Source organism: Clinocottus analis, unplaced genomic scaffold (assembly GCF_023055335.1).
Source record: "Clinocottus analis isolate CAN_PGR_092001 unplaced genomic scaffold, fCliAna1.0.p SCAF_17, whole genome shotgun sequence".
In the NCBI taxonomy this organism is placed as follows: Eukaryota; Metazoa; Chordata; class Actinopteri; order Perciformes; family Cottidae; genus Clinocottus; species Clinocottus analis.
The window spans coordinates 13,094,760-13,117,289 of record NW_027175898.1 but is presented as its reverse complement, the minus strand read 5'-3'; the positions used below and the strand labels follow the sequence as shown (position 1 = coordinate 13,117,289).

Genomic DNA, 22,530 nt, shown 5'->3' with positions numbered 1-22,530 from the left:
CTCCACAGTGCTCTAGCCACATTTACAGAAAGTGTAAAAAAAAAAAAAAAAGAAAAAAAAAAATACATTTACACTAATTTTACAAATATTAAAATATATGAATAATATTGTCATTAATATATAATCACTTTTAATTCAATTTGTGGCGTAAAGCTGAAATAATACGTTGACAGACAATTCACCTGCAACTTTATATTTTATAATTAATGAATCATTTAAGTATATTTTTTAAACAAATTACAACCTTTGGTTTCCTCAATATGAGGATTTTTGCTTATTTCCTATTTTATAACGTAAACCAAATATTTTTACATAGTTTGAAAACTTTAGCTAATACTGATGAGCATTTTCAACAATTTTATAGCACGAGATATTAATTTCTTGATAAAATAATGGACAGATTTATGGAGGGTGAACCTACTCAGTTCAGTGGAATGATAAAGAAAAATCTGATTTGTAATTTTCTGAACGATAATAAAGAAATGCATGTAGTCTAGTGGTTTTATTCTTAGCGATCCTCCCTGTTTGGACTTCCTCTGTGTACTGACTGTCATGGTGAGCATCATAGGATGGATGCACGCGGTTATGTGATCGGTGACTGAGGTTAATGAGATTGTTCAACCGTCACAGCAAAGGCTGGATTACTGGTGACACGGAGGAGTAGATTGAGATGAACGCTCAGATTAGCAGCAGCTGGCTCAGTATCACTACAAGTTTATTTCATTTATATAGAGGCAGATCTGTCAACTATTTAGTTTCTTAAATAGAAGTTCAAATTAAAATCCAGTCATCCATCATATGTGAGTGAAGCAAACACAGTTTGTAATAAAGGTGAATATTGATCCTTTGGGTCCTAGAAAAATGAAAAGAAAAGCATTGTTTTAGTTTGGTTAATATTAAAAATAAAATAGGTTACTTTAGGATTAGATAGATTGTTATGGTGAAAAAATAAATAATTATGGGAACCACAAATTATGTATTTTAAACTTTCCTTTTCTATTTTTCTTTCTTTGAGGTTCTGGATGACCTTTAAAAATAAAGTATTCAACCAAAACAAAGACGTAAACCGATACATTGTACATATTTACCTACACATTTTCTACAATATTAAAAAAAAATTTTGTCTATTTTTCTATTCTATATTTATGTTTCTGGACGATTGCAGTACTTGCTTTTATTTTCATCACAAGGGGTCAAAAGAGGTCACAAGTTAAAAATGTTCAGAGCCCCTGCCTTAAATCTGTAAGAATGTGACTCGACACAGTTTCTATTCAAACACGTCTCTCAGACTCGGCGTTATTATCATTCCTCTCCTTTTTATTCGGTGCAGCGGGTGAGATTACATCAGCATACATACAGACATTCTTCAGGGTAATTGTAGTTGTTGTGCCCGATAGCATCTGTGTCCTGACCCTAAGTGACTCCTAATAGTAACACACAGAATAAAGCTACAGACGGCTTCAAGCCGGTCCCAAAGCAAATTGACGAGCACCTTGATTTTTTGCAATAAATACATTCACAAAACATTGTAATTTCAAAACCATTTCTGTGACCAAGATGGCAGAAAACTGAACAGTAACTGATGTGGGAAACCTTCCACCCAGAGCGAATAATCCCAGTGACAGGAGCCGTTTTGATCCGAGGCGACGGGACAGTCCATCTCCTCTGTCCATGATACCCAGTATAAAACCAGTAAGACTCTCACAGAGCTGCATTTCCTCCAGTTCCTGCCTGTCTTTTCATGTGTTACGGCTAACGCTAACAATCTCAGGTAGATCTGAACCTACTCGCTTAAAAAAAAACACCTCATTCATAACTCTAAACATTCATAACAGTCATTGTAATAAAAAATATAGCATCAGCTCACATTAGACTGACACAAGAGAAACATTAGCACTTGAATATTCAAGTATTGTATAAAACACATTCAGAAGAATGCTGTTGGCTTCTTCCATGACTCCGGACACTATGTGGGGATGATGCGTTCTGGTACCGGAAAACAAAAAGGTTGGCGTGTCGCTTTTGAAGTGTGTTTTTAAGGAATCTGGTTATTCAGCTGCCCGGGGTATTTCTCAAACCGCCTCTCTGCCTCCTCACTGAACGCATCAACTGTAGGGATTAGAAAGAAACAATCACCAAAGCAGTTAAAGATAAGGAAGCTTTGAATATAAGTGATGTGACATTTACTAATCTGGTGGTTTTAGTGGTTTTTGACTGGTTACCAATGTGGCAGTTATGGAGCCAGACTCGATGGCCGTCATATTTGCAGTTGCATTTCATGGCGTTGTTGGTGAAGTCGCTTTCAGACACTTCCTGATTTGGATTGATAATAATCTGAAGAGGTAAGAAACAGGAAAAGGAACATTTTAATAACAGAATAGACAATTACATACGGTACATACAAGTATTACAACAGTAATCCCATCTGTGGGTAAAAGCTGGTGTTTAAAAATGAGTCGTCAGTCTGTCCCCATTTTATGTGAACAGTAAGCAGAAGTATTTTCTTCCTAATAAATATGTCATATTTCCCTCTGCAAATGTCGTATATTCCTCTGCAAATACTCAACACACTTCACTGAACTATACAAATTGAAAGTTTCCCCAACAAAGTGCAGTGATTTCTACTGCAATATATACACGTATCTTTATCTCTAGAAAACATTTGCTTTGTGCTCTGCAGATTGAGCTGCAGATGCTCACCTGGAGAATGTAGTTTCCAGGTCTGACGTCTGTGATGTCGATCCACTGGCAGTCGATGTCGTGGCGGTACAAATCCCAGCAGCCCACAGTGATGCCCTGATCGCCAAAGTTGGCGCACGCGTAGCGCTTGGAAACACCTGAGAGGCCGAGAGACATTTACATTGATTTAAAGATGCATTCGTGAATCCATAACGAAGCAATCCTTGTTGATGACTCTCTGAATCAGTGATATTAAATTACGCAAATGAAGGTAATTATCATCAAAACGTGACCTTTGATTTCCTCACAAGTTGCCTGCATACACAAACCCTCAACACCTTAACAAGGGCAGAACATTCACGTGTCTTTGCCGTTATTATCGCTTGTTTAAAAAGGTGTGACAGCTGAGATAGTGTCATCCAACATGTCCGTCACCTGCCGCTGCGCTGAACACAGACCCTGTGGCTTGACTCGAATGTGAAGCCTCAGACTCACCGTCTTGGCAATCTGTGTCCTCCAGACAGAAGCTGGCTTTGTGGCCGTCGGCCACTCGGGTCCCGTTGGCGTTCAGCAGATCATAGTGTGTGAATATATCCATGCTGTGGTAGTGGCTGTAAAATACAGAAAAAACACGTTGTTGTTCTCCTTTTGATAACTGACAACACAAAATACTTTTCAGTCCACACCATTCAAAAATATTACTGTGTGTATGCTTTAAAAATGTCACCCGCGTCATTAAAACTCCAGTGTGCCTCATCCAAACAGTTAATGGATGATGACAGGTGATATTACCCATGGCAGGCGTGCCAGATCCACGAGTGGCGGCCAGCCTTCGGCTTGAAGTCGGCCCGGCCGATGTTGTGGATCTGGGAGGAGAAGCGCAGCAGGCGGCGGTGTCCGTAGGGCCAGTTGGCGTTGGCTGCAGACTTTGAGAGGCAGTCCTCCTCGGCAGCGCAGTAGAGCATGTGCAGAGGGCGATCCTCGATGTAAACCGTCTGCTGGACCAGAGGGGCGTTCAGGACCAGGTCAGAGGTCGCTGTGTGGAGGGGCGGCAGGAGGATTAGGCTTCAGCTACTCGAGCTACTTTACTCAAAGTTTCTTCTCGTTCCACTTGATGCTCATGTGAAATATTTAACTTTCCACGTCCCTGAATTTGACAGCTTTAGTTTAATTGAACATCACATTTTCTCTGGGTAATTGTGACGCCATTTCTCACTATTTTCTGAATTTTCACAAACCAAACAATAAATCGAATAGCGGAAAAAAAACCCAGCAGATTGATCCTTAATGAAAAATGAACTCCATCTGCACCAATTACAGTAAAATCCTGCATGTACATGAAAGCATTAATTATAAAATGATATAATATATAATAGAGTAATAGCCCAGGGGACCTTTTTCTGCATTGAGTTATTTTACTTCTCTGATTACACATACATATTTATACTTCTCAATACAGGACTTTTACTTGTAATTGAGTATTTTTAAAAGGATGTGAGTACTCCATCCATCCACCACTGTTACACGACAAAAAGAGCCATTTGTCATTTTTGCATTACTGAAGTAATATGTAAGAACAAAAACATCTGCGCAAATTCAGATTTACATCATTGAACGTCAGCAGCTTGTTGAAAACTTTCCCGCTTGTTTGCGTCACTCACTGTCAGAACAGATGACTCCGGCTGCAAACTTCGCCGCCGCTTTCTGGCAGCTGACCGTTTTGTGATGCTGGCACTGAGTCAGAGACATCTCGTTGCCGGTGCACTTCACGCCGCTCATTATCATCTCCGTCACGTTACTGCTGTCCCAGTACCACGTCTCCTTGGATGGGGTCCGGACAGAAAACAAACGAGCAAACAGAAAACAAACGCAGTGCATCCATCAGGAGAGAGCTGCAGAGAGTTCAGGGAGATGTTCTGAAAAACAGATGTTCGTGACCCATTCCTGGTCGCTGGCCGAGGACACGGAGTAACACCCGGTTTATGATCACAGGAGGACAAACTAAAGGAATTATCTTACTGGAAGGCTTCTCAATTCTACACCAATATAAACTGAATTATTGACAGATTATGATTATTGCAGTCAAATACATTTTCTAAAGTATTGTGTATCATTTTGCTTTCGTTTGCAGCTTTCACAGTATTTTTTTTACTGAAAAGCAACTTGATTTTATCAGATAAATAAGGCCAAAAGAGTCCCAAAAGTCCTCAAAATGATTCTGTCATATTGATTTTGTTGACCGTTAATCATCATCATTTCTGTGTGTTTTATGTGAGTTGATATCACGATGCCCCTCGAGAGGTTTCCCTCTTAAATAATGCATTCTTCCACCATCTCATGGAGGAGCAGATGTCTTCATCCTTCGGTCTACTTACAGTGATAGCGTGCATGGAGAAGCCGAGCCCTAGCTGCCTGCAAACCACCATGGCTTCCTTTGTGGTCCAGCCTGTGCTGCACACTGTGCCCCACTTGGAGCCAACCTGAATCTCCACCCGGCCCTCATAAGTGGTCCGGCCTCCCACTATCCGGATCTGCAGAAATGCCCTGCTGGGAGTCAGTGAGGAGGGACACACACACTTCCTGTCCCGTCTCTGAACTGTCTGGCCTGAAACTAACGCTTTTAGTCACACGGTCCTCGGGGCAGAGGAGGACGTGTTGTTGAAGCAGCAGTTTGGTTAGACGTTCGTGGGCCTGGGGGGGGCGTCAGCGTGGTTTCCAGATGAGGTCACCACTTGGCTTTAGTGGCGAGGCGCTTTCTGAGTTTAACTAAAAACTTCATGCAAGTCTTTTCTATTGGTCTGCCCATTGAGAAAAGACCAAAACTATACCGTGATGTGGGAAAAAAAGAAGCTTCTACTCCATATGAAACTCATAATGTACTGTCATTAATACATGCAAGTATCTTCCAATACATATGTACCAAAATCATCATATGTTTTAAGACTATATTAGAATGTGTGACCACACCTAATAGCAAGTATTAGTATGCTGCACATATTACATAATATACGACCGAATAGACATATTGATCATATTTGAACATATATGCAGATAATTGAATGTATTGACCACAATGAAAGGAAGTGTTTATGACAGTGTATTATATTTGCATATGTCAAATATACCAAAAGGCAACGCGCTGGTCAAAGCAGCTCTGCTCGGCGGCAGGAAGTTGGCCTCAGTGGTGTTAATAACCTACTTGCACGCCCTGGTTAGCGTAGCCCAGGCCCATCTGCCTGCAGACCACTATGGCCTCCTTGGTGCTCCAGGTCTCTCCACAGATCAGACCCCAGCTCTGCGTCCCGTTAGCGTCCGAGCGCAGCAGCTCCACGCGGCCCTCGTAACGGGTCCGCCCTCCCGTTAGTCGGATCTGTGTGTGGGGCCGAGGGGTTTAGAGAGCGCGGTAGATACACAAGGGGGCCGGGCTGGATACAAATATGTCATCGGTTAGAAGTTGTTTTTGGGGGGTAAAGGGGGATCTTAACGGTGACGTAGTTTACACGTCATGTGACCCGGATTGAAAAGATGAGAGCGAACGCTCGCAGAGCCCGGCCTCGATGTGTATCTACAGGGAACACGGAGGAGTATCATCTGGTGGAATACAAACTGCACAACCAGAAATACTCTGCGTTAAAGGGAAATCACTGCTGTCACAAAACAACATCTTTTTTTCTCACTAATTTGTAAAAGTATGATTTGGTCTGAGATGGTTTCAAGCAACATAATTCATTTGGAACGTACATGACAATGTTTTTTTTGTGACGGCAGTATTGTTAGAGAGTGAAAATGTGAGTATCAGCTCGGAAAAGATGTAGAGCAGCAAAGAGATCTATGAATAAATAATGCAATAAACACAATATAATACCAGCCATTGTTCAAGGTCATTCCTATGCTACATTGTTCAGAAGAAAGTATGATGCAGCTCAACAACTTTCATCCATAAATTACATAATTATTTGTGCTACATGAGGTAATGAATAGTATGAATACAGAATAAACAAAGATAAACTTTTCCTCAAGTTAACAGAACACATTTTGAGATGAATCGTTGCAGTAAGAAGGTTCAGCTCTGACCGAGTCCTCGAGTCCCATGTGGGGCACGTTGCAGCGGACGGCGGCGTCCTCCACGTGCTGACAGTCCTCTGACGTGATGTTCTTAAAGGGGCAGTTCCAGATGGTCCTCTCCTGGCCGAAGCACTTCACCTCGTTCATGTAGATCGGACCCATTCCTGGACAGACACACACACACACACGCACGCACACAAACTGTCACATCGACAGGAAGCGGTGTCAAGGTGAAAGAAAGCAAACTTGTTGTCGGATGAGTTTGAAGTTCTGCGAGACGCTGACGTGTGCCGAGGAAAAGTGTCTCCACAGAATCAACTGTTCAAAAAATGACAAATCGTCAAATTGCAAAATTAGGAAATTAAGTCGTCAGCATTCCCAAACAAGTGTGTGACACTTTTAGTGATGAACAATAGCAGAAGGAAATGCACAGATTTCAGCCCAAGGCTTTTATTAGCCTGGCTATTTTAAAATACTTTGAAGAGCAAAGAAAGGAGCTCAATAAAAATGTGGGTTTTAATGGGGGACAGGCGCTTTATGTGCTGCAACCACTGCAGCATTTAATGAGCCTGAAAGCATTTCATAAGGCGCTTTCATCAGATTAGAAAGCTGCAGGTCAGTCCTTGTTTGTTTTTTTCAACTCTCAGACCGAGTGAGAAAAGATCTGGGCCAAGAAAAAAGAAATAAAAGAAACATAATTGGGATGAGAATGGGAAGAGCCGGTAAGCTGAACCTGCTGTGTTGAGTTTTTGATTTAGTTTAAGGAACAGTTTTCTCCTCTTTACAATTGTTGGTGGACTTTTGATTGAAGTTGCCGTTTTTTGTGGAAGAATACACTTCTTCCAACTTCTTCTTCCCTAACATATATTAACTTACCTTCATATGAAGAGGCCGCCAACTCTCTATCTCTATCTTACGCCTCGCCTACTTTATCCTGCTCGAACATACATGACACTTTGTTGTTTTCCCTTCAGTCTTTGTGTGTCTTTGCCTCTTCCTCTCCTAAATTGCCTCTCTCGTAAGATGCTAAGGATTTACAGCATGTTCGCTGTTTGGGATATTAGTTCAGATGTCAATGCCTCTGATGTTAAATTATTGATTCCAGATACAGAACCGGTAGTTATGGAGTCCGGTCTTTGTAACCAGAGGCATGTTTGCAGAGCATGCGTGATCTCTGCCGGCAACACCCTGGTTTCCAGTCGCCCTCGAACCTCTCACTCCGTCACTCCCAGGTCGCAGCACCATGAGGTGATTGTAGCACAAAGTTTCCGTGAAAGGAATTGCTTTAGCCGTGACGTCTGGGAACATTTCTCGGATTATTTCAGCCAGGCGGTGGTCCGACGTCCATCTGAACACAGAGCGCGGTTCTGCTGCTGCCTCCTGGACCGACTTCCTCTGTGGTAGAAATCATAATGTACACACCCGGGAGAAGACTTCTCCACCCAGCGCTTCTGAGAACTGCCCTTCAAAAGACTGCTTGTTTCTTGTTCGGTGGAATCTGTGGGCAGCTTACCCCAAAAGAAACTACACACTAACGCCATGTTCTTATGATGGACACACAGACACACACCAGGATACATATTTTAGCTTCTTTCTGAGTGGCGTGACAACACTTATAGTTTTGTTTAGTGAGTGAATAATTATTCACAGTACTGTTTGACTTCTTGTGCCCTTCCTCTTCTCTTTCTTCTTTTTTACAATTTTATTTAAACATTCTGTAAGCATATTATCATTGATCAATGAGGATCTCAATAATCAAATCGATCAGCGTCTGTGCTTTTGGTTTGTGTTTGTTTCTTGTCACTATTCACTCTTGGATGTATAAAATCGACTGCCTCATTTTCACATCAAGTGGTCGTAACCTCGCTGGAGCAACACAGATGGTACCATAAACGGTATCTCAGGAATCAGAAAAGAAGCCAGAAAAGAAGCCAAAAGAGCTATTTAATGAATGTCAGGATTGTAACGGAGGTTATACACTAAGATTTGTCTATTATTGTGGTCATTTGTTCAGAAAATGAGCCGCATATTTGTTTTCCGTGGCAGGCTTCGTTCTTTCACGTGTTTTTTTTTTTTTTTTAATCTTTGTTTCTTTTCTTTCATCATGCACCGAATTCCTGAACTTATTAAAAATAATGAGGACTCTGTGTAGGAATGTGACCTCCTCGTTGAGGGCAGATTATCAGCGATGACCTGACGGATAAGACGGGCTGCAGATGGATGGCTGGTGGCTGACGTCCCATCTGAAGACAGTTATAAGCACATCCCCCTACAGCCCCGACATACAAGTCAACACAAATATCACACATTTCAAAACACACATTCTACTTTTGCCATGTTTTGATTCATAATGAGGTGCAACGTCTCATTAGGGCTCACAGACTTCACATTTTACTCCTACAAATATTATCAAAGGATGGAGAAATAACACCACAGGTGGAGGTAAACCTCTGGAGGTGGAGCCAGACATCTGATTCTTTGAGGTGAACCAAACTGGAAACTTCTCTATAAATGCAGGGTGAACCTTTAGACTGTTCAGACGGAGAAAGCGCTGCCTCTTCAGGCGGACACGAAGAGGCTCCATCACAAGATGTGCCAAATCACACTCGGGTTGAATATTGTAATACAAACAGGAGGTTAACTGCTTCCTTTTTACCTTAACTTGTGTCTAAAGTGACAAAGCTGAAAAGAGTATTCTTCACCTCCAATCAAATGCACATTGCATTCAGCGAACACACCCTGAGCAGAGCAAATGACTGGCTTTTAAAATTGTTTTTTTTACGAAATTACCTTTAAAAATCTCTTTTTTCTTTTCTTTATCGTCGCAGTTACCAACGTACGGGGTGGGCAGAAATAAAAATACATTTGCAATTTCCTTCTCGACTCACCTTGTCCCATGCGGCCTCCAGTGAGCGCCTCCTTGGCGCTGCCGAAGCCGAGCTCCCTGCAGACGACGCTGGCCGACTGCAGGTTCCAGCGGTCGTCACACACGGTTCCCCACTCGTTGTCTTTCAGCACCTCCACCCGGCCCTCGCCCACCTTGGCACCTCCCTTCAGCCTCACGTTGCTCTAGACAACAGGCAGACACATGCAACTATATGTTCTGGTTCATGTCTACGTGAGGCAGGTGGGGTGCTCGGAGCATCCTGGAGGGAAGTAGCAGCAGTAATGTGACCGGGATATTAGCCGGCCTGCTATTGGCTAATACTTGTAATAACTGTTAATGGAGCTATCGCTCAAGAAGATCTGATACAGAGAATGTAGTATCCTTAATTTAGACCGCTTTAATTATTCAAAGATGTACATATTTCACTGTCACATTGGATTAGATTATTATGGGACAAACGTTACTCAAGGGCCACTAACTAACTCTTTCTGGTATATATTTAATGAGTTTTAATATTTATGGAATGGTGTTATCCATACAGAAGGTCTTATTTTAATTTTGTCTTCCTCCATTACTCCAAATTAGAAATATTAAAAAAAGAAAATGACTTTGTTCTTTTCATATTGGAAAACCAAAATTGGATCATTTTGGGGCAATAAATTGGCACTTAAACCAACTCAAGGTCCACAAACTACTTTTTTTTAATCAAACAGCACAACGTGACCAAAGTTCAATGCACAGAGCTGAATTATGTCCTTTACAACATCATCCATCTCTTGAGGAAGACCATGAGATGCAGTCGAAAGCTGTTTCCAAGGTCAAGATTTCAATGTAATGCTCAACAGAGGTAATAAAGCTCTGCTTGAGAAAGCGATGCTCCATCAGTGACAGGCTTTAAATGAAGTAAACCACATGTTTCTATCAGAGCATCACCTCCCACTGGCCTTTTCTCACACGGTACATTTTGACGTGTCGCAGTATCAAAAGCACACATCTGTAAATAACTGATTAAGAAGTTTAAATTTCATTTAGCTGCTTCAGTTTTGGGGTCATGGTATTGTCCATGCCAGCTTACTGTCCTGATTTACTGTGACATGTTTAAGGAGCATTAGAAACACCGGTGCTTTTCTTAATAAGTCAAAAATATCAGCGGAGAAAAAAAAAAGGACTAATTTATCGATTTAAAGAATACTTTACCGATATCTTAGGTTTCTTTTTCAAGGCGTTGTTCTGCATGAACAGCGGCCCCGGCATGCAGCTGACGACGGCCGGCATGCCGCCCTCGCAGGTGGACGTGGCGTTGGGCTTGCTGAACTCCAGAGGACACGCCGCCAGGTGGACCTCGGTGCCCGCGCACGCCACCGAGTGGATGTGGAAGTGATTCTTCTGACGCTCCAAATACAACCTGCAGGGAGCGGAGACGAGGCCTGTGATGGCGGGAACATGAACTTTGTCCCAAAGACATGCTTATTATATCCAGGATGTATTTATTAATCATCGTAGAAAATTGTGTTGGAAAGCTAAACTTCACAAAGACATCCAAATGCTTAGATTTAATACTTAAGTTTGTGGGTTTTTTTGGAGCTATTTCACCATCTCTCACAATTTATCAACATGTTTTCCAGCTACATATCTTTTGTGCACTGCATTGTGGGGAATAGTGTCCGTCAACAGCGCACTCAAAAACTGAAGGTATCACATTTGTTATCTGGCTTTCTTCTTAGTTTACAGGACATTTCTTGGTGAGTCTTGTGGAAGCAGCATGTGTGCGGGTCTTTTTTTCTGTTGATCCTCAGATTACCTTTTGCCAGCGCTGCTCTGTTTAGACTTAGAGTTAGCTTTAGCTTTGGATGTCTGCCTGCAAGGTAAACACGGGTTAGACTGCACAGTCAGGAGAACACAGGGGACAACGTGAAGAACCACAGGAACAAAAGTTATGACGCACAATTGTGTAAAAAAAAAACAAAAAAAAAACTGAAGATGTGTCTCCTTCAACATGATTTTTTAAAAGAGATAACTTTTGATATTGTATATATCTGATGCCTCCCTTTTAAATGCATGTAAGGAAACACAAATATGAGAATTAAGTTAAAATTTGGAGATTCAGCATTTATTTTGACACGTTTCATCAACACTGCTCAGATTCACTGCACGTAAAGCACGATCAACTAGTGTGTGTTAGTACTAAAGCACCAATGTGAACCTCAAGTTACCACATTGATTGTGTTGGCCGTATGGCAATGCTTTTAAACCAAGATGGTAGGTTTAATAAGGAAAGCGTGATATTAAATATCATAAACCACACACACACTCAGTTCTTCAACTGTTTAAGTACAGGTCTTAGATTAGAAATGCAGTTGCATCTTGTGAAACAAACCTCAGATTACTCTGGTCCAGAACCGACTCATTTAGAATCTGCAAATCATTATTACCTTGTTTTGACACATTGAGAGATTATGGCAACACAACAACTACCCTGATCGTTGGTTTTGATCTTTTCATGGGATTTGTTGACAATAAGAGAAAATAGAAAGCCAGATTCATCAATTCAGGCAGTGGCTCTCAATCTTTTTGGTGTGAAGGATCCCGAAATGTATACACATTAATACCCAGACCCTCATTTGACAAGATCTTGGTTGTCAGATCAGATTAATTATACAAGTTATCAACTTCAGTTGAGGTGAAACCAATGATCAGAATACTCTCTTATGACTCTTACTCACATTGGCCTCACTTCTACACTGAGTTAAACAGGGAAAATTAACTCTTTCTTTACTCTGAACTCAACCCCATTTTTTTGGGACCCTGTTTGAGAACCACAGCTTGTTTCAGGTATTTTATTGTTGGGGTCTCCACACCACAATCGTCTGGAAATTATTTGCAGATTCTACCGGACACAAGGCGGTTCTTGTCACGTGGACGCTTGAGACTTTGTTTTTTGTTGAAGGACCCAGGATGACCTCCTCCAAAAAGCATGCCATACTGTTGAGTATGAGGAATGGGATTTCCAGCTGTTGCATTAAAGGACTAATCTGTGAAAAAATGAATCCCGGGTAACTGACGCAGCACAGATTAACGACGTCAAAAAGGGCCTCAAATAGTCTACATAATAAAAAAAAACAATTGACTTCATCTTGAGAGCAAAGAAGACATTTTTTCTGCATTTACTGCACTTAATATCAATTTGCATGTGACGTTTTTACAATCTGTGCCGTGTCAGTGGAAATGTGAAAGACAATAAACAGAAATAAGAAAGAAACCTCCACACGAGGCAACCAAGAGCTTCAGCAGGAGACAATGAAGATCTACAACCCATTCGCATGCTTCTCATCCCGATAATACGAGAAAAGAAAGAGGGCAGCTAGCTAGAAACAGGAGCTAAATGGTTATTCTCCAGCACACCAACAGGAAACCCCCTGTCGAAGCTGCAGAGTGCAGACGGAGGGTTTTCCCGGGGACAGAGTACCTTCCACCGGCTGAAACATTGACCTTTGGCCTGGAGAGCGTCTCAGCTGCTCGCTTCTTCAGAAGTCTGCAACAGTGAGACAGCCAGATTCCATCACATACAGGGGAGAGACAACACACACACACACACACACACACATGCACGCACACGCACACTCTTCTTTCAGGTCAAGTACTGGAGGGTCAGCGGTGAATCGCATTCCTCAAGACTTTAGTATATTGTATTACAGACTCGGGTCATCGAGGTATGATCGCAATCACAGAACTATTCCAACTATTCAGAACTATGGCGGCCATTTGAGTCCTCAGCGCCTCATTAATACGTGCAGTATCTCTATGGTTCTGGCTGCTAACACCATGGCGGGTCAGTGACAGTAACAAGGTGACACACGAGACCATTAAACCAGAAAAATCTCGTTATTCTTCAGACTTCAGATGTACAACTGAACCCACAGAAATTCAAGTCTCTACCTCTGAAACACCTTCAAGACCAATCTCGGAGGTACGTTTTAAAGTAAAAACTAAACCTGGATGGGAGTTCTCGAATCCTAAATTCATACAATACAACCAAAAAAGCCCCAAAAAGCCCAGAGGGACCGAGACAACACACAACAATGTTTCCGAGTGCAGGTTGGCTCCTCTCCAGTCGTTGTTGTCTGTTCATGATGTGACCTCCCTAACCCAAAGCCCGGACCCATTCCTCTCAGCCTTCACACATGTTTGAGAGAAAACACACATTTCCCCTCGTTTTACTGTGAACCGTCAGCAAGGGGATGAATAATGTGTGCAGTCAAACTGGAAGAACAAACTGGGACGAAGAGGAAAGAAAGGAGGTGGAGGTCGGAGAGTCCACCAAAGTACTCACTGGTCTCTTCAATCCAGAGTCTGTGTTGTTTTCATTTGTAGAAGAAACAATGGTTCTGTCCAATTGTCCAGTGTTATTATTTAATATAACGCTCTGTGCATGCATTTATAGGCTCATTAAATTAACCCAAAAGATTATGAAAACAAAAGAAAAGTATCATGGTTTTCATTTGCATTGTAAATGATCTTCCATCTGATTCTCGGCATAAAACAAATTAGCGTTTCTCCCAAAATATCAAAGCAAACCTTAAAGTGGCCCAGAAGACGAGCTCCAGTCTGTTTCTACTAAATAAAAGAATACATATTGATCTGTTTTATGATTTCTGTGTGTATAAATTGTTGTAAGATGCGGCTGAATCAGAGTTTATTGGTGGAAGTCGAGCAGCTCTGCTTACTTGTAGAAGTTCTTGTTGACTTTCCTCTCGTGTGGGAATCCCAGCATGCCGCAGACCACGTGTGTGTTTTTGATCGTCCATCCCAGGTTGCAGATCTGCGCCCAGCCGTCTTTGTGTCTCACCTCCACCACGCCCTCCGTGATGGGCGGCTTCTTCCTGGACATGGCGACCACGGGCCGGAGACGCACCTCCTCGATCTTCTTCTCATCGACTTGTGTCTGTTTGGAAATTAGAATAATAATTCCAGATTTAAAGTTGACTGAAACTCCTCATATGCACCTAAATCTTAATAGAAATATCTAAATTATACAGAACATCTTTCCTCCTCTTTAAAATCAATGAGGCTTTGGTTTGCAGTTTTCTTGATCATGCTCCTATGACACATCCGTGCACACAGACATGTGCTCGTCTCTTTAAGAGTCTTGAACAAAAGGAACAGACTAAACAATGAGTCACAGCTTTTGCAGTCATTTTGGGTGCAAACACTTCATAAGGGATAAACTTTACTCCAGTTTTGCAATGAGTCACTTCCGCTGTGGTTTATTTGGAAAAGAAAAACGGGCTTGTGGTCACAGATTATAGTCTGGATGCCACATTGGACGGAGCCTGACTGGCAGCAACGGGCCACAAAGAGGGAGAGTAGTCTGAGACGCCGCCCACTTACGAAACTCTTACGAAACCTTTTTTTTTTCATAAGACCCTTCTATGTAACAGAGACACCTCGTCCAGTCATTCACGCCGCTTCCTGGAGTCTGCGGAGGGCGAGTCCCCGCTCTAACCTTGTTCACCTCGGACCGTTTAATAAATGGACATCAAAAAAGGACAAAAAACGGAAAAAAATATGACCGGCCGGAAATAGCCGGCAAACCACTCAACAGTGTTTTCTTAGATTAAAATTCCGAGTTTCCCTCAGTTTCAAGTCTTTATTTGTCCAGGGAGGGTTTACTGAGCACACTTTATCTTTTTTTAAACCCTCTGCTTCACATTCAGCCATCAGTCCCACCTGAGAGCACAAGCATACAAACACTTTAGATAATTCCACTGTGAAAGCGCACAAACAGAAGGGGCTGACAATGAGTCAATATCATTCATTGTTCGATATAATATTGAGATGAATAAACTTTAATTCATTTACTGCTCTGTAATTCTGATTAAGACAAAAATGAGTCAACAAAAGTTTCATATCTCTAGGTCTACAGCTCAATTACTATCTATATATATATATATATATATTATTTTTTCATATTTTGTGTCATTATTTTTGCACATTCCTCTTTGTTTTAAACACAGTGCCGCTCTTTTTTGTTATACTTTAAAACAGATATATTTGACATTTCTAATACATATTTATGATTCTTGACTTTCGGGGTACTTTTTAAAAATCTTTTCTCTTTCCATTGTGACTGTTTATTGTATGTCAAAACATCTATTTGGAAATAAACTGGTTTCTTATTCTGATGCAATGTGTATCAGTTCTTTGAAGAGAGAGAGAGAGAGAGAGAGAGAGAGAAAGAGAGAGAGAGAGAGAGAGAGAGAGAGAGAGAGAGAGAGAGAGAGAGAGAGAGAGATGAGGAATGCAAACCAGTGTTAGAGAGCTGCTGACAGATCATAGTCACAATGTAAATCATATTTAATAATTTACCAACGTTTCGACATGACATTTTCTCCTGGGTAATTCATTATGACCGTGACATTTAAAAAATTAAATATTGATATCATGATAATAACACTACATGATATAGTATAAATAATCCAGCACCTTTTAAATAATGTAATCTCCCTCCCCACATGTACCTCCACTCGGGGGCCACAAACACACACACACACACACACAAATGAGTGTGATTAATTTGCCAAAAAGTTAGAGATGAATTTGACATTTTAAAATCTGATATGAATTTTTTTTTTGTCATGACTTTTTTTTCATAACTTTTTTTATCATGAGGTTTTTAAAAAAAAAAGAATTCCATGACTTTTCTTTGTCATGACTTTTTTTATGACTTTTTTTAATGACTTTTTTTTCATGACCTTTTTTTCATGACTTTTTTTCATGACTTTTTTTCCATGACTTTTTTTTTCATGACTTTTTTTTGCCCTAATTACTAAGCCCAAGCTGGGAGTTGCTGCTGAAGAAGGGGCCAGAAAAGGTGAGCTGAGTTCACAACCTCGACCAATCAGTCACAGCAGCTGATGCTGCACTCTGTTATGGAGCGTATGTCAGGTTTACAGAGGAATCTGTCCACACACTACGTCAACAGGAGGACTACATACATGGAACATGCTGCTTTAACAGGCTCACACACATGTAGAGGATCAACACCATGTGGGTTAAACCGTACTATCTGTAAGCTGTGGAGCCCTATACAGCTCAAGTTTATGGGCTTTTTAACAGCTAATAAATGCACTTTTTTTTTATACTGCAACAGAATTACAACTTACATCAATAACGTTGGAATCCACAAAGCCAGGGATCCTCTCGTCTTTGCACACAACGCCGGCATCCTCGTCGTGAGTGCAGTCGCTGTTGCCCCAGCCGCGGGACTTGCAGAGTTCAATGCTCTTCTCACCTCCGTTGCACAGCACGTTGTCCAGCCAGATTTTCCCTGAACAGGCAGCAGACTGTTAGTGCGGACCTGGCACCCTCCCGGGCTTTTCGGAAAGTTTATTTATGTGTTTATTTACCCAGGGACAGTGCACTTTAATCAACATTTCAGTTTCCAGCTCATTGTAAATGTGCCAAAGTTAGCGAGAGAGCTAATTTGTGTTTCCACCACCTTGAGGTTGTCTCCCAAAATAGCACCCAGTATTCCCAGTATTAAGTAATTAGTCCAAGCCTGGAAGATACACTTGGTGCTCTGGATACTTACTAACTAATTTTACTTAATTAAAGTATAATTCAAATTTCTTTTAACCTACTTGAATTGCAGGATGTGTTACAACGGCCGAACCCTCAATTGATCAATTATTACTTTGACTCACAGAATTCTGCGATTTCATTATCTGAATATCCTGCGTGATAACCAATCCCTTTGGACATCATAAAGGCCCATATGTGATAGCACACAGAGTACTAAGTCAGAAGCTGAATCTCAGGAGGTCACTCTTACCTTGGCCTTTGCCGTATTTGGCGCTGTGGGTCCATCCCGTGGCCGAGACGAAGCCCAGTTGGCGACAGAGCACGTTGGCGTTATGCAATGAGAAGTCGTCGTCGCAGATGGTTCCCCACTCCCCCTTGTGGAAAAGCTCTATCCGACCCTCGTTGTGTTTTCGGGGGTATCCAGACAGTCTGACCTTTAGCCGTGCGGTCTGGGACTGGGGCGACGGGGAAGGGGACGGTGTGAGCGTTGGTGTGGGCGTTGGCGTTGGCGTTGGCGAGGGCGCCCGCGTTGGTGTCCGCGTGGGCGCGCTTGACGGTGTCGTCAGGGCCAGACAGCAAGGTAAGCTAAGCCCAAACAGAAGGCTGAGTACTAACTGTTGCCTTTGTCTTGTCTTCTCCATTATTTCAGCTGCACATGAAGAAAAAGAGACATGTTTCAATGAGAAGACTGTTTTTCTATAAATACAGAATATTATTTTAAATACAGAATATTAGGCGCGTATGTATTTCAAATGTTCTGCGTTAGCGGCAATGATGCTGTGAATTAAGGAGAAACCAGCTTCTACAGGTTAGACAGTACAGAGCCTCTAAAAGGACACGGGACACAATGTTTCTGGTGCGTCAGGAAGTATCTCATAGGCACGAGAAACCATTTCCTGAGCTGAGAAAACACCATTAAGCTTTTCTAATTACCCCAAATGGCCACAAACTTGGTCATACACGTGAGAGCAGAAAATATCATCAGACAACTAAAAGATAATAAGTCAAACAATTACACTTTTAGCTTGTTCTGTATACGGTGCGTCCCAGATAGTTTCTTATATGAGACACTGATGTCACATTGGAGTTTACTTTAAGTCAATTTCAATGAGCATTAAATAGTTTGATATTATGGAAAATGTGCTTAACGCTTGCGGGCAAAACCACAAAATGATCTTTCAGTTTTTGCATGGAAGCGACCAACAATACGTTTGTTATATATACAGTTTTATTAGTGAACTTTAGGGCTTTTTGTTGGAGAATTCTGTTCCCTTTAAGCAAAGCAATGATGTTCCTTCTGTTTCCAGTTTATTTCTCCTCCTTCATGGTGATTCACACGTCTGAACAGGTGGGTACGTCTGCTCTTTTTTTCACTAAATTCATTTTATTTTGGGACACTTTTAAGTTTTGTTTTGTGCTATTCTGATACCACAGAGGACTTTGATCAGCCCACGTTTTAGTTGTCCCCCAAATGTCTCTCCGCTCTGCACAAATACTCTTCTGGTAGCACTCTGGTCGGCCCTGGAGCCTTAAATGATACCCTCACTGTTTCTTATAAGTAGTCGTAAGTAAAAACCAAGAGAGCTCACACAGAGGAGCTGGAAATACATTCACCATATGGAAGTACTGTCAGGAGTGATGTAACCGAGTTGCTCCAGCAGTTTGAGTCAAACCATCTGGTCAGTGTTGACTTCGCTCCGATGGGGGGAAGAATAACACGGAACGTTTCAAAAAAGGCGTCGACCTCAATGGTCACACGAAGAGGCCGATCACAAAGGTCACATGAATGTTTATATGTGTGATCAACAGTAGGTTTGTTTGTCTTTTGGGGTATTTTCCCCCACTGTTGGCGAGCTACTGTTCAGTTTCATCTCTGTCATTCAGGGCCTTTTCCTCCAGGTTAATATTCATTCATATTTCTTGATACAAGCCCTCTTTTCCTTACAGAATGTTCACCCTGCTCTCTGAAACATTCCTGACATAGGCCTGCTATTGATAACTTGACAGCTACGCTCCTTCTTTGCTTTTAGAGAGTGTGGGGGTTGTTCCTCCAGAGACACACATACAGTAGTGTGATGTGTTTGTACAGAAATTACAAACTTAAGGTGCCCTTTCCAAAACATGTCTGGGTCTGACTGCATCGTCTGAGTCCGATTTCACGGCGTATGGAAGGACACACACGTTCACACTAAGCCCTTAAAGGTGTAGCCACTAGGTTTGAACTGAAGCCATGCGGTGCCACATCTGGAGGCAGATTGAGGTTCATTAAAGCTTGTTTTATGGATTTCGGCCTTTATCAATGTTGTTGATGCCAGAGATCAATAATTAACATGCAGGAAGAGGGGCAAAATACACAAAGATACCCAGAAAGAATGGAACCAAACTCAGTTTAACAACAATTTGAATATTGACTGATGCATAGTAAAGCTGAGATACAATAGATCAGATCTACAGACCGACTTCCTCCTATCTTTTAAGCTTTTCTGTTCCATAAGGTATCATTATGTTGGGGGGTTTAGATAATATGATGACAAGATCTCAGCATTTACTATGTCAGCACAATGTTCTCGTAACTGATAAAGATCACAGCCAAAAGACCCCCGTTAAATTAAGTGAGTAAGTATATTACACACAGAAGATTATTATTATTTGGAGATTGACAGGTGTATCTATTTTAATCAGTCTAACCTTAATTCAAATCAACCCCCTCGCTCTCAACCAGCCATTGAACTGGTTCCCTTCCCATCTCGCCCCTCGCTCCATACCAATGTGCACATGGATCAGGTCTTGTGAAAGGCTCAAATCAACCAGCAGCAGCAGTTCTCCGCATCAGCGCAGCTCTTTGCTTCAACGTACAGAACACTTTGGTCATCAAAAAGTCTTTGCCTGAGACACTTTGCACACATTCCCACCAAAACAAACATACAACTCTGAATCTGTTTCAGGACCAGAGTTCTGTCGCTCGTTGTGCTTCTGTGGACCCGAACAGAAAGCAACAGAGCGTGTGTTGCTGCCGCATGTTGTTGACCTCACAGGAACTTTGTGGAGCTTTATGTCTAAACGAGCCACATCAAAGAAAGTGAACGGATGACGGAAGAAACTGCATCACACAGAGGAATGCTGAAGGATGAGATAAGTTTCCGTTTCAGGAGCAAACACAGGGGAGACCAGGGGAAAAAAATAAACTAAAGTTGCTCTAAACGGAAAACAGATGGTGGACCAACATTTCTTGGAAATTCTGAGAAAGTGCATGTCTAATTAATTAATTACTTACCAAATAAAAACCACCACAGAAAGGAGTTTACAACCCAAATGTTGCTCTAATATGTATAAAGAACCATTCATGAGTACTTCATTGTTCATTAAATACTGGTAATATAGCTACAACTTATTTACCCCTTATGGCTCAGGCTTATTAGATGATTCTACAAATGTATCACATTTCAGTGCATCACACCAGATGTTATATCAGCAAGGTTTCCTGTGAATACACTTCAAACTATTTTTCAAAGTCAATATTTGGCTTTGGGAGCAAATCTTGTTTCTGGTGGCAGCATTCCTCACATTTTTTTCCATCTCCAACTTTCAGCATCCCAAAAGTGAAAGCGTTTTTTGTACCAGTATGTGAATTATGAAAGGGGCTTGATTTTGGATGATCCCACTTTAAAGCACAGTCCCGCCTCACAAGGTATTACATGGAACTTGCTTTTACTGTTTTACTGTTGAAACACAGCAAAAAAAAAACCTGCATGTCTCTCCATTTCACACTCAAACTCGCAACAGATCTGCCTTACCTTGTTTCCAGTATGAGGAGGTTATAACGGTTCCAGTGGAGACGTGAGGGGGGCTCGGTCTTCAGTTTTTGGTGATCCCAAAAAGTTCCCAAACTGAAACTCCGAAGGCAAAATATGAATAAAAAATCCCAGTACTTGAGCTAATTCATCTCCTCCATCAAACACGGGTCCAATTTGCGGGGCAGTGGTCCAATTACTCCTTGCAGCGGTATTGTCTGTAAATTGCCAGCTGTGCAGCCGTCACTGAGGAGGATGAGGAGGAGGAAGAGGCTGCAAAGCTGCAGTGGGCTGGCTTTATTCCTTGGAAAGACACTAACTCTTTCATGGATGGTTCTGTAACAGGCGAGTTCTCCGTTGCATAAAAACAACTACAAAGTACATTTCAAGTGTTTCACACGTAAGCTACGTGCCTGAAGATTTACAACCTGAACGTAGCTGCAAATAATCTTCTTGGGGAAACATTTTGTCTGTAAAAGCCATAAGCAATATTTTTTTATTACCCTGCAGGTTTAAGCATGCGGCTTGGACGTTAAGAGGACTAAAATGTAATCCTAATGTCCCATTATATCCATAAACAACTTGCAGACATTAAGTGGCTGGCTAGTTAGCAACTGTGTAAATATGTAATCCTGCTACTTACAAAAGGAACACTTGACTTTTCTCCCTCACGGACTGACTTTCACGCTATTATAAGCCAAACTTTCGAAGCTCTCGTCAAAAAACACCACGACAATTTTTATTGGCTTTTCGGCAAATCGCTACGGGGTTTCCAGGCGAACTTCGTCCTCATTAGCGAAACATGGAACATCAGAAGTGATTGAATGAGGGCGAACTCGACGTCGCGTCGCCTTACGTTTGTCTTAGTACGGTGAACACAGTAACTAAGTACATTTACTACTGGAAACTATTTAAGTGCTGTACAGATTGTATATACTTCTTACTACACATGCACTTGCTAGCTTATCATTAAATGTTCTGCCGATTCACATCAGATATTCTCGATAACGAGAAGACTACCTAACACTATATACATAATAACAAAATAAAGGGTAGCAGTTTCAACATTAATGTACATATCAATGCCTTAATTATAAAATTAAATAATATATTATTCAGATAGCCACTCTTAGCCATTAGCATGACTACTTTTAGACACACAGCAATACCGTCTGTGGAAATGGAACAAAGAAAGTAACACAAAAAAAGTCCTCTACAAGTTGTCACAAAGATATGAAAAGTGTGTATTTATTAGATTTATTGACAGCACATTTGTAATGATGGTTACAAAAAATGCTTTCTTGTAACATTACAAGCAAATAAAGGAACCAGTTTGTCTCATTTTAAATCATATTGCTGAGCACATTTTTGTGTGTACAAAAATATGACAGGCACTTCATTTTACTTACTGTGTACATAACTTTCATCAAGTAACAGCTAAAAACCTGTCCGACTATTAAGTGAGTCAAATCTAGTTTAACTGAACAAACAGATGACTTTAAAATGGGACGGCTAAGCGTTTCATGA

At 41.4% G+C, this 22,530-nt stretch overlaps 1 protein-coding gene across 2 annotated transcripts; it reads right to left on the bottom strand.

Moving 5' to 3' along the window:
* Window positions 1-1,296: 1,296 nt before the first annotated feature.
* Window positions 1,297-21,681, bottom strand: loxl3b (lysyl oxidase-like 3b). 2 transcript variants are annotated; one of them, XM_068580843.1, is made up of 16 exons: window positions 21,007-21,681; window positions 17,463-17,861; window positions 16,795-16,958; window positions 14,356-14,573; window positions 13,098-13,163; window positions 11,433-11,489; window positions 10,829-11,036; window positions 9,633-9,813; window positions 6,754-6,908; window positions 5,879-6,049; window positions 4,341-4,500; window positions 3,472-3,715; window positions 3,175-3,290; window positions 2,701-2,837; window positions 2,223-2,334; window positions 1,297-2,109 (listed from the first exon to the last, which is right to left on the bottom strand). In XM_068580843.1, the coding sequence occupies exons 2-16, from the start codon at window positions 17,851-17,853 to the stop codon at window positions 2,036-2,038; spliced, it is 2,454 nt and encodes an 817-aa protein (XP_068436944.1). In that variant the 5' UTR covers window positions 17,854-17,861; window positions 21,007-21,681; the 3' UTR covers window positions 1,297-2,035. The 2 variants fall into 2 exon arrangements, with proteins under 2 accessions (XP_068436944.1, XP_068436943.1); XM_068580842.1 differs by lacking the exons at window positions 11,433-11,489; window positions 13,098-13,163.
* Between the last annotated feature and the right edge of the window lie 849 nt (window positions 21,682-22,530).

Bases quoted from the DNA above. Each gene is read 5' to 3' on its own strand.
- loxl3b (XM_068580843.1), bottom strand. From the start codon at position 17,853: ATGGAGAAGACAAGACAAAGGCAACAGTTAGTACTCAGCCTTCTGTTT. The intron at 11,037-11,432 runs GTAATCTGAGGA...CGCTCCCTGCAG, and splicing joins CAGAGCAGCGCTGGCAAAAG to GTTGTATTTGGAGCGTCAGA. The intron at 2,335-2,700 runs GTGAGCATCTGC...TTACCTCTTCAG, and splicing joins CTGGAAACTACATTCTCCAG to ATTATTATCAATCCAAATCA.